The sequence below is a fragment of the Corylus avellana genome, chromosome ca8 (genome assembly GCF_901000735.1).
Source record: "Corylus avellana chromosome ca8, CavTom2PMs-1.0".
NCBI lineage: Eukaryota > Viridiplantae > Streptophyta > Magnoliopsida > Fagales > Betulaceae > Corylus > Corylus avellana.
This window is the reverse complement of record NC_081548.1, coordinates 21214453-21226006: the sequence shown is the minus strand read 5'-3', so window position 1 is coordinate 21226006 and position 11554 is coordinate 21214453. Positions and strand designations below refer to the sequence as shown.

Below are 11554 nucleotides of genomic sequence, written 5' to 3'. Positions count from 1 at the left end.
TAATAGCCTATTTGGGACCTTAAAAAATATATATATAAATAAAGCCTATTTGGGATTGTAGGACCTACTTATTTAAATAAGTAATGATTTAATATATTATTATTATTATTATTATATTAATGAAAATTGAATTAGTGAATTCCGCTTCATGATTTGCAATCTCGACCTAATTAAGCTATCGCTTGAGGATGATTTAATATAATATTCAACAATTTACTCAATTTTAGTTAAATATTTCACCTATTTTACCTTAAGTTTAACTCGACACATAAATAAGAATATTATAATATTAATTAAATGATTAAATTCAACTATTCTTATCGAGATTAAAAGTTTTTTCAAATATGATGTCTTTTAAAATTACTATTAAATATTGCATTTGCCATTTATCTTATTTCTGGCAAATATCCCACGTATTGTTGATAAAGAATTTAAACACACGTTTAAGGGGAAAGTGTTAAAATATTAAATTGAATAATTACATTTACTCTGTTTTAGGTTTAATTTTTTTTTGGGGATAAACGTACGATTTACATAGTGGCGTCCATGGAGGAGGATAGAGGTTAGGTGCACAATGCATATTCTCAATAGAAATGAAAGGGGTTGGGTGGCACTGAGAAAAATGAGTGTGTAACAGCAAAGAGAGGTCTGTTGGAATAGTTGGCAAGTGTGTCAGTAAAAAAATAAAAAATAAATAAAAAAACAAAGTACCATGTCAAAGAAGCAAGCAAGCAAAGCTTGGGCTTGAAGAGAAGTACCTTTGCAAAGACTCCAATCCCCCTCTGGGACTGGGAGGGACATATAAAAACTTAAAGAAATTAAAAGCCATGTAATATAATATAATACTATATTATAAGCCAAGAAAAGAAAAGAGAGAGAGAACTTACAAGAGTAAAGTGTTGGAAGGACAAGTGATTAGGTTCTGTAATAATTCTGTAACAAACAACTGAGAGCAGTTGGCAGTAGTTTCTCTTTTAAAATCTTACATGTCACCTGTTAGCTTGGGCAGGTAAAAAAAAGCCTCTCTTTCTTTCTCTCTCTCTCTCTAGCCTAATAGCTCACTACATTGTCTATGATCTATAAAAGTTGGAATTTGATGCTTCCTTTGCCGTTTATGCAAGTAGGCAATTGGTGAATTTGATTGTTTGTTGTCAAATTTGAGCGAGCATTTGATGCTCTTGAAGGTACGATCAAATACCCAATTCAGGGTACTGTGCTGAAACGCTGCCACATTTCAAGTTCTTGCACAATTCAAGTTGAAATTTGATGCATTTTGTTCTTCTTTAGGTACCCATCTGAGAATATCTCAAAAGGGTTTCTGTAACACGCATTTCTTGGTTCTTGGTCCTTTGATTGATTCAAAACTTGAACAACTGGTTTTTCTTGGTTAGGACTTCACTAGACAGTACTTCATTCTATATTCATTGCTTCAAGCTTGACGTGATCCTTCTCAATCAACTCCTGCTTGAAAAGATCCAAGCTTGCTTAAATCTATCACATTATTTGTTTGTTGAGTGGAGTACATGAAAATTCACTTCTCCCAATTCCCTAAACAAAAGAGGAAAAGGGAATCTGCTTTCTTTTCGCTACTCTCGTGAGCTGTTAATTAGCCGATGCCATTGTTTTTGCGTACTTTATACTCTGAAAGGTTCACTTTCCTGTCTGTGCGAAGCATTTCCCTTTATATTTTTCCAAGCATTGGAGTAAGCTTGATCCCTAGGGTTTTCGAAAGGAAGAGGCGATTTGCTGGTGCCGTGTAGATTTTATGCCTGATAGATTTGGATTTGTCCTTTTTCTTTGTGCCTATCGGATGCTGCAATAACAGGCTTCTTTTACTTTACACCCTCTGTGGTCTATAAAGCTGCCAAGGTTACTTGTTCCTTGTTGAGTCCTGCAAGATATCACCAGTCAATTTTAGTCAAACTCACTTTACCTTTAGTTTTGTAGTTTCTTCTGTTTCATATCTATTTTTAGTCCTTATCTGAAGCAACTGTTTGTTTGGTTGGGGTTCATTTCCTTGGTATATAAGTTTCATAGTTCTTGTGGTCTAGCTTTTGAATTTAGAAGATGGATGGTCATGAAAATGAGGATGTGGGGTTTCAACATGGAAGTGATGGCGTCCTGCATTGTCCATCTTCAGGGATGAGCACAAACCCACTGCCTGAAAAGGTCTCAGGCATGGCTATGAGCTCTGTCTCCATGTATAAACCTTCAAATGGAGCTGATCCTTTCTTTAGTTCTGGTTGGGATCCACTTGTTTCATTGAGCCACAGTGAGAATTTTGGAGCTTCTTCCATGGTTTCTCACAGTGAATTTTCCAATCCTCCTTACCCTGTTGTAATGGAAAATCAGGGAGTTAGTAGCTCCTTCCACCTTGTTCAGTACCCCTCCAGTTCCACCCTTATTGAACCAGTGCCAAAGCTTCCATGCTTTGGAAGTGGGAGCTTCTCAGAAATGGTTAATTCCTTTGGCCTTCCCGACTGTAGCCAGATTGCTAATTCTGGATGTCCTCAGAATTATGCCTCAAACAAGGCTGGTGGTGGCACTGGAAAGACTTCAACAAATACTGCACAGTCTCAGGATGATCACCAAATTTCAGGAGAGGGTGCTATAGGATCTTCGCCGACTGCAAAAAGAAGGAAACGAGCGCCTGATTCCAACAATTCACCATTCAGCCCACATCAGGTAACTTGGGTTATACTTTTAGGATCTTGAAGATTTTGTTTCAATTTGATATGTTTTAGTGCCTCAATATCTATTAAGACTATATCAGATCACACGCTCAAGATAAACGAAGTGAAGATGATGAAACAAGTAATTCAAAATCAAATGTATAGCTGATAAGATAGACATATAGCAATAAGGAAGATTATGTAATCTTGCAGTTCAACAAGAGAGAGTTACAAACATTCAGATTGTGTTTATCCTTTTAATATCAAATTGCTTTGTTATCCCTGGTAGAATGCCGAAGGGGAGGTACAGAAGGATCTTTCTGGGGAGAGCTCCGACGTTCTAAAAGAACCGGACGAGAAGAAACCAAAAATTGAACAAAACACAGGTTCGAATTTGCGTGGTAAACAAACCAGTAAACAAGCTAAAGATACTTCCAGTGGAGATGGTTCTAAAGACAATTACATTCATGTAAGAGCCCGAAGGGGACAGGCCACAAACAGTCATAGCCTTGCAGAAAGGGTACTTCTTTCGACCATGTATCTTACTTTTGAAAAGTCCTTGCTATGTTATTAGCTTGAAAGGATAGAACTTTCTGCTTGCAGGTGAGAAGAGAAAAGATTAGTGAGAGAATGAGATTGCTTCAAGAACTTGTTCCCGGATGCAATAAGGTAATTGGAGAAAGCCAAGCTTTTGAGTGATCTCTTATCTTTATTTCTTGTATTGATTAATTTGATGCACTGTACTGTTTTAGATTACTGGGAAGGCGGTGATGCTTGATGAGATTATCAACTATGTGCAGTCGCTGCAACAGCAAGTTGAGGTATGCTATTTTGCAACTCTAAGATTAGGAATTATTCATTTCTTTCGTTTCATAAGGTTTCTAAATGGGAATTGAGAGCTTATAGCCCCTTTGTGACAGTCTTGGACTGCATTAGACTGATGAGAGCATAGCTTAACATATACAAAATTGTGAACTTCCATTGAGCTCAAGCTGTAATCGGTGTTTGAACTAATAAGGGAAAAAGAAAGGCCATATTTATTTCTATAAGATTCTTATTATTGGTTATATTCCTCATTCAATACCAGATGATGATCTTCTATACTTTTAGCGACTAAGATCTATTTTTTTCAAAACAAAGTGCTCTGAGGAAATGCACAGGAAGCTACAGGATTTCAACTATTTGGTTGCACTATATCTCTTTCTTTTCTCTTTTTGAAAGTCGTTCAAAATTACAGCATGTTCTCATTGAGAATTTTCCATAAATCAATTTCACAACTATAATGGTTTGGCTCTTAAGTGTTCTAATACTCGCTAAAGATGTGCTTGCTTTCATGTCGCAGTTTCTGTCAATGAAACTTGCCACTGTCAATCCAGAACTGAACATTGATATGGAGCAGATTCTGTCGAAAGATGTAAGTTTGATCATCATATTGCTGAACTCGATCAACAATACAATCTGTTTTACAATTATAACTGTTGAATGAATGAAAGTAACTTGATCTTTGAATGCCTCCTGTACAGATAATTCATTCACGGGCCGGCACTGGAGCTATTCTCGGATTTGGTCCTGGAATGAGCTCCACTCACCGTTACCCACATGGAATTTTCCAGGGGAGCTTACCAAGCATTCCTGCTGCCACTCCAAAATTTCCTTCGTTGCCTCAGGTAAAAGTTTAGTTTCTTCAAATCATGCAAATCACCCTTTTCCTTGCTGTAAACATTAATATAAGGCATATCTTTGTATACATGCAGACTATGTTGGACAATGAGCTCCATAATCTTTTCCAAATGGGTTTCGATTCTTGTCCTGTTGACAATTTGGGACCAAATGGTAATTTGCAGAAGTTTGTTTGAGAACAGTGGCGGTAGTTGTTCCACATTCTTCTAACCTTGGCATAGTATGATGTTCAGCAGGGCACTTGAAACCGGAGCTTTGATGTTTGGAAGAGATAAGAAGTGTTGGTTTCCTCCTAACAAAGAATACAAAAATATTTCAAGTTGACTGCACATTTAACCAAATTACAAAAAGGGGAAAGAAATCAGTTGTATAGGCTGTCATTTCCTGACTGTTTGTTCTTCTAATTTTTAGCAGAAGAAGATGACCCTGTTAGAATTAGAAACCCATGTAAATTCAGACAAAAAAAAAAGTGAGTTCTTGATTGGTGAAGATTATTGTTTTCAATTGTTCTATAGATTAGAATGATTTATGTGTGAAAGTTGTTGAGATTTTTGGGGAAACTGTGGATGAAAAGTTTCCTTGTAGAGTACGTCAGGCCAGGGTAAGAGCATAGATCAGACAAGAGGTTGTTTTTAATTCTTTTCATGTAAAACCTTTCACGATATAAATCATGGGTATGTTGTGTTGACTCCAACCAACCTTTAGTTTTTCCACAAATGTGGTTTCAGCTTTTCGAGGGAAGTGAAGAAGAAATTTTCTTATCACCCTAGAAGTGGATTTTAACAAGAATCACTAAGTGGGTATAGCAAAGCAATTAGAGAGGAATTTCAACTATTGATACCTGTTAATACAAAGCTCTTCTCGTTAAGAATAGCATACGAAAATGGAGTGGCCGAACCATTTCCCCTCTGACTGAGGGGTGGTTTGACTACTCCCTTACTAGTTGGGAGGTGGTCAAACCACTTCACAACCAATTGGGCACTGACTGTGGGGGTGGTTCCGCACTCTCATGAGTCATGACTATTGGACTGTTTTTAAGGTAGTTGTGACTAAAGGGTGATTTATCCGCCCTTCAAATTTTTTATTTTTTTCAAATAAAATTTAAAGATAATTTTGGTTGTTCAAATAAAAACGTGCAGCATTTTTCTGTCCATTTTAATATGAAAAGCTAAACTGGTTTGGAGAGGTCAAGTGGTGTCACTTTTTAAAGTTACGATTGAAGTATCAAAATAATGATAAATTTGAGAGGACTACATGTATTTTCTCTTTTTATGGGAAAAAAAAAAATGGTGTATCTACAAGTAAGAACTACAAAAAGGGGAATTATACAATTCTGCCCATATTCAATGCCTAGTCGACAAGTTAAACGTCGTAATCTGCTAAGTATGAACAAAGAATAAATACAAGATTACTTAATCAGTTAATCATAAATATTTGATAAAGGGAAGAGTTAAGACCAAATAAAATGATATTATTATTATTATTATTATTATCAAAAGGCAGTCGGCATGGAGGGTCAGCTGGACCGAAATTAAAATGATTTGAATTGTGGATGACATACATAAATGGGGCCCGGCCTGCAACACAGTACGACCTGCCGTCTTGATGTAGCTCCACTCCTACTCCCATCTCACTGTCACACACACCCCCCATCAATTTATAGACGTGCTAGACCCACCAAATAATTAAAGCACCTTTTGAACAAGCTTGAACCTAAAACTACCGCGTTTTGAAATCAAAGTCTTCATTAGAGAACTGTAAAAGCATTCTCAAGGTCAATGTCCTTCAGCATATCTCACCAAAAGCATGGAATTGACTAATAATGGATAACCCTACCAAGTTCCTTTTTTTTTTGGTTAGTTTAAAACAATACTCTTACGTTAAATCAAGGTTTCGTGTTTATGTTTTTTTGATAGTATTTATATGTTTTGAGAAAGAAAACAAAAGAACAAAAAAAAGAAAAAAAGAAACAGATATCAGTCAACCGAATAAAATGAGATGAGAGAAGAGACGAAGAGTACAGTAAATAGGAATTTTCAAGTTTTCAACAAACAGTGATTTTCTTGAAGAAACAAAAATTGAAAGAAATGGGAAACCTTTGAACATGGTCGGGGAAAGTGGGGGTTGAAGGGACCATACTAAACAGTGGTCCAGCTGCATCCAACCGATAAGTTGGGTTCAGCCAATTCTTCAATGGACCACACTCCTCAAATCGGACAAACTCTTATGTAAAAGATCTGATTTCTGAGCAATCTTTTCCTTCAGATTTGAAATATTAGCTCCATATATATATATATATCAATCAACTGTTTTGAAATGCCACCTGAATTTCAAATAACATGGTACTGAAAAAGATTTTGAGTGACATTTTTCTTGATTGAACATTCTCCTCAGAGGACAAGAACAACTCAATTTAAAACAAGATAATTGGTTTCTTACCACTGCAGTTCTTAACATTCAAGTGCAATTTGGTTTTTGATTTGTTTTGTTCTTTTGGACAGTAATTCAGATTAATGTGAGAAGAGACTAACAATTTTCATTCACCAACATCAGATGAGGATTGATCTTACCTTCAGTCTACTTTCTGCTACTGGAAATCAACAAAATCTAACAACATTCTCAGGTGATTGACAAGAAAAAAGCACCAAGTGGGGTGCTCTGCTAATCTTACTCTAAAATCTCTGTTTGATATTTGAACGACAATTTTTCATACAAAAGAATCGACCCAAAAACAAAAGAATCAAAACAAAAGAAAATTACAAAACAGAAGAATCAAAACCTTACATATATTGAAGAGGTTCACCATTCCCTAATGCATCTGTCTCTCCAACATGAAAGTCGCTATTCTGTCCATATAACATAGTTTTTTTCTTGTATTGGGTGGAAATCTGATTGGGGATCTAGAGGTGGAGGACATGCTGCAAGAAAGGAAGCACTCTCAGCCATCTACAATCTCCCCATAGCTGTTTTCTCTCATTGTGGTACTCAGATAGTAACCACCCATGTTGCCTGTACTTGTATCATCCATGTATCCCTTCAAAGTCCCCTCTTTTTTTTGGGGGTTCACTCAACCTGTTCGCCAATGAGATCCAAACCAACCAGCAGGAATGATATCCCCTGAAACAGCAAGAAATAGAAATGGATTCCCTGAGCCGACAGGAGACTCCTAGCTGAAGCTGTTAGAAGAAGGAAAGCCAAAGCTAGCTCCTTTGTATATATCCTGTTATGCTTCTTCTTCTTCTTCCGTGAGGCCTTCTCTTGCTGTCGAATTTCCTCCTTCATCTCTTCCAGATTGGGCACTGAGACCCCCCGTTGGTATTTCGGCTCCTTCTCAACCAAGGAGACAAGATCACCCTCAGAGGAGCGCCCAGATTTCTTGGTCACAACCCACTCATACGCACTTCCGAGCTGGAATAGACCAGAAATCATGGCATTGAACTTGGTCACCGACATGGTGTTCTCAAAAAGAAGGTAAGGGACAATGAAGGGGAAAGATTTTGGGGCTGGGAGGATATTAAGAAAGGACATGGTGGCTGGGATATAACATACAACCCATGCAGGGAGCTCAGCCTCTGGTATGAACATTGTCATTGGGAGAATAATGCAGAAAAGGGTAAAGGAATAAAAGGGCAGTATCAGTTTTCGAAGGAGAAAGAAGAGAAATATCATGTTGAATTTCTTCCAAAAACTAATCTGCATCAACCGACATTGATCACAGAGTGTATCAGCAAATGATGTTAAAACATATAGAATTGAATGAATACTACTTTAACACAGCAACTGTCTAAAACTAAATATACCTTGGCTCTAATGACATCAGGCAAACAAAGTCTAAACAACTGCATAGGTCCAGAATGCCACCTATGCTGTTGTTTCCTGTAAGCTTCATAAGATTCCGGTAATTCGCACTGGCACTGAATTCGAACACAAACAGAACTAACTATCAATTTCAAATGAACTATTATTTGAAAACAAAAACAAATTCCTTAAGATGGGTGATTGAGGGAGGGGAAGTAGTACCTCGACGTCATTGAGGAAAATGAATTTCCATCCTTTAAGATGAGCACGGACGGCAATGTCCATGTCCTCCACGGTGGTCCTCTCCAACCACCCACCAGCATCCTCCAAGGCCTTTATCCTCCAAACACCCGCAGTCCCATTGAATCCAAAGAAATTGATGAAAACGCCATTCACTTGCTGCTCTACCTCAAAATGGAATGCTAAGTTAATGTTCTGCAACCTAGTTAACAAGTTCTCATCCTTGTTCACAAAGGACCACCTTGCCTGAACCAATCCTATTTCCTCATTACCCTGTTGTGCCACAAAAAGGGGCTTTATTCAATTTACTGAGAAAACAACGAAAATCTTTAACAAAATTCACTATGCATAATCGAATTCATACTGTAATAGTAACTAATACAAAGGCAATGATGGTGAGGTAAGGTAGGTACCTTAAAATGAGGCACTGTGCGTTTGAGGAAATCAGGGTTGGGCTGAAAATCGGCATCGAAAATGGCAACAAATTCATAGTCTTTAACATAGCTACAATTCATAGCGGACTTGAGATTACCAGCCTTGTAACCATCTCTGATCACCCGATGCCGGTACAAAATGTTGGCGCCCTCTTGCTGCCATTTATGGACCTCCTCTTTGATCAGCAATTGCGTAGTTGGGTCATCCGAATCATCAAGAATTTGAACCAGAATCTTCGATTTCGGCCAGTCCAAATTACACACAGCAGCGATTGATTGCTGATAAACCTGAACGCAACCAACCCCAGAACCAAAAAGAAAAACATATCTTTAGCAGCTACCTAAATAAATGTTAATTTAGCACCAATGAGGATTTCAATTTCAGTTTCGAATGTTTTTACCTCCTTTTCATTGCACATGGGGATCTGAACAAGGACCATAGGGAAGTAACCATTACTCTCACCGGATTCCAGATCTTTAACCGGGTCTTCTTGCTTGGGAACGGGTTTGATCTTCTTGAACCGGATCCATAAACATCCGAGACACAGAACCAGCCTATCCACGCTCTGGATCATGAAGAGTACAATACACGCATTGGCGAGGAATTGCAGAGGAGGAGCGAGGTACTCCACCCGAACCAAAACCCACCGAGAATAAATCCACTCGAACACACCCTTAACCCCCAATGGCCTTGCCCAGAGACTCTGCAACTGGTCGAAATGGATATGCGGAGCTCCGATATGCCAACCCTTGAAGTACGCCACGACCTCAAACCCCAGCAAAAGCACCGAGAGCCAGAGGAACAATTTGATACAAAAGTAGAATCTGGTCCTCACGGTGGGGTTCTCCTTCTCTCTTCCGCCGTCGACGACGACGTCGTTTTGACTGTCGTCGTTGTCATTGTCGGAGTCGGTCCGACCCGAGGCGACGCGGCGTCGGATCGCGGCGGCGAGGCTGAACATTGCTGTGCCAATGGAGGTGAGGCATCCGGCGGCGCGGTGGGCCTTGAGGAGGAGGACCCAAGTGAGCTGCCTCGCGTTCTTGCCGCCCCGGTGGCCCTTGTCCCGTGGGCGACCCAACCTGGGTGAGTCCGTGGTGGTAATAATAAAGTCATCTTCTGAAGGACCCTCGAGCTCGACCATTGACCAATTTGGGTTCTCCATCTTCACCACCACGGGCGTACCTTTGTGCTTCTCCTTTGCCCACCAATGGAACGACGGCGCCATTCTTGGGAGCCCGATCTCACGGTTTCACGATTTGAGATCCTCCTCCCCACCCACACCCACTTGGTTTCAAAGCCTAGGCTCAAAAACAAACAAACCCAGGAAGAGAAAGGCTACGACTTTGATCTCATTGTCAGAGAAACAGAAGGGAAAGAAAACGAGAACGAAAGGAAATGCAGACGCGTGGAGGGCGAGAGAGTAGAAGACCGCGCGAGGCGTCTCTAGAACATGGTGACATTCGGCGAAAACTTACACGAGAACTGTGTTAAGAGGGAGAGAGAGCTATATCTATAACTCTTGCTGGGTTGGGAATCAGTCCAAAACACCTCCCATTCAATTACAGCTTGCAAATGGGGGCCTTAAACGTCATGAGAGAAGAAGCAGAAGAGGCGGGTTGTTTATGTTCTGCGTTTATGCTTGAAAAATGAGAGAGCGAGAGATAGTGATAGCGATTGATATACACAGAGCAAATATGTGGTAACAGCTCAACACGTCTTTAGGTATTTTATTCCAAAACTAAAAAAGAATATTCAAGTAAGAAAACAATATAAACACAAAACAAAACCACGTTCTGGGGTTAAAAAATAAAAATGGGTGTTTTTCCTTTTACCAGTTTCCAGATTCCTCAGAGATTTCTTGCTCAAATCCAAGGGTTATTACTACAAGAGAGCATATTTAGCAAGAAAATTCATCATGGATTACACACTGGCGTAGGTATGGGATTTAAAAGGGCAATCAATAAAAGTGTACAAAATCACAATAAAAAGAGCAGATTTCCGACAAAGACAGCTTTTTTATTTTTTATACCACCAACTACTTTTTAATTCCAATTAAACCAACGACAGCCAGCAATTAACGTAAGCCCTAGCAATTTCTATCAAAATGCACAAAAATCTCAAATTGTAAGCTTCGCTCGTCCTTGATTCCCTTATGGGTCTTCGTCTTCGACTATTGAATTCAAATGTTTTATTCCAAAAGGAAACTTCTTTTACATGACAAAAGAGAAAAAGTCGCACGCGGAGGCACCACGTCCAGAAGGATCAATTTCACAGGGAAAGGGAAGGTGACAGCCGAGCGAATCTAAAATTCTAACAACCAGCCGCGGCTAAAAAAGTGATCGAGTGTTTTAATTTTTCATTTAATAGGGTTATTTTTAGAATTTTCTTGAACGAGGGGGGTGGAAAGTGGGAAGGGGGCCATAGAGTAATCCATGGCTATGAGGCTATCCCATTCGTGGAAGGGTTAAAAACTTAATAAAGGCCTTTTAAGGGGGTTGGATATGACCAAGTCCCCGTAGTAAAGGCTCTTAGCGTCGATAATTGGAAGCTCCACGTCGGATTTGTTTTTGCTTTGTCAACTTTTTAGAATTTTAGTTTGCCACCCACGCGCCAGCACAGATCGTGCAGCACACACCACAGTCAACAAAAAATGACTATATTTTAGGCTGTCGGTTTGGCATACAATTAGGATTTTAAGGCGCTAGGTGTCTCAAAAATTTTTTTTAAAC

The 11554-nt window shown here is 39.1% G+C and overlaps 2 protein-coding genes across 3 annotated transcripts; one reads left to right on the top strand and one right to left on the bottom strand.

Moving 5' to 3' along the window:
• The first annotated feature begins 1001 nt into the window (after nt 1-1001).
• LOC132190506 (transcription factor bHLH74) lies at nt 1002-4841 on the top strand. 2 transcript variants are annotated; one of them, XM_059605517.1, is made up of 8 exons: nt 1002-2685; nt 2962-3192; nt 3276-3341; nt 3425-3493; nt 4015-4086; nt 4196-4339; nt 4427-4505; nt 4589-4841. In XM_059605517.1, exons 1-8 carry the CDS (start codon nt 2068-2070, stop codon nt 4609-4611), a joined length of 1302 nt encoding a protein of 433 aa, XP_059461500.1. In that variant the 5' UTR covers nt 1002-2067; the 3' UTR covers nt 4612-4841. The 2 variants fall into 2 exon arrangements, with proteins under 2 accessions (XP_059461500.1, XP_059461498.1); XM_059605515.1 differs by having other exon boundaries at nt 4586-4841.
• A 2182-nt stretch (nt 4842-7023) lies between these two features.
• Nucleotides 7024-10072, bottom strand: LOC132189595 (probable xyloglucan glycosyltransferase 12). Its single transcript, XM_059604342.1, has 5 exons — nt 9226-10072; nt 8804-9112; nt 8373-8663; nt 8153-8266; nt 7024-8045 (listed from the first exon to the last, which is right to left on the bottom strand). Exons 1-5 carry the CDS (start codon nt 10048-10050, stop codon nt 7416-7418), a joined length of 2169 nt encoding a protein of 722 aa, XP_059460325.1. The 5' UTR covers nt 10051-10072; the 3' UTR covers nt 7024-7415.
• Nucleotides 10073-11554: the final 1482 nt, after the last annotated feature.

Excerpts from the sequence above, each read along its gene's own strand:
- LOC132189595 (XM_059604342.1), bottom strand. The coding sequence starts at position 10,050 with ATGGCGCCGTCGTTCCATTGGTGGGCAAAGGAGAAGCACAAAGGTACG. Across the intron at positions 8,664-8,803 it reads GCACAGTGCCTCATTTTAAG|GGTAATGAGGAAATAGGATT; the intron begins GTACCTACCTTA and ends GTGGCACAACAG. Across the intron at positions 8,046-8,152 it reads CTGATGTCATTAGAGCCAAG|ATTAGTTTTTGGAAGAAATT; the intron begins GTATATTTAGTT and ends CGGTTGATGCAG.
- LOC132190506 (XM_059605515.1), top strand. The coding sequence starts at position 2,068 with ATGGATGGTCATGAAAATGAGGATGTGGGGTTTCAACATGGAAGTGAT. Across the intron at positions 2,686-2,961 it reads CACCATTCAGCCCACATCAG|AATGCCGAAGGGGAGGTACA; the intron begins GTAACTTGGGTT and ends TATCCCTGGTAG. Across the intron at positions 3,193-3,275 it reads GTCATAGCCTTGCAGAAAGG|GTGAGAAGAGAAAAGATTAG; the intron begins GTACTTCTTTCG and ends TTCTGCTTGCAG.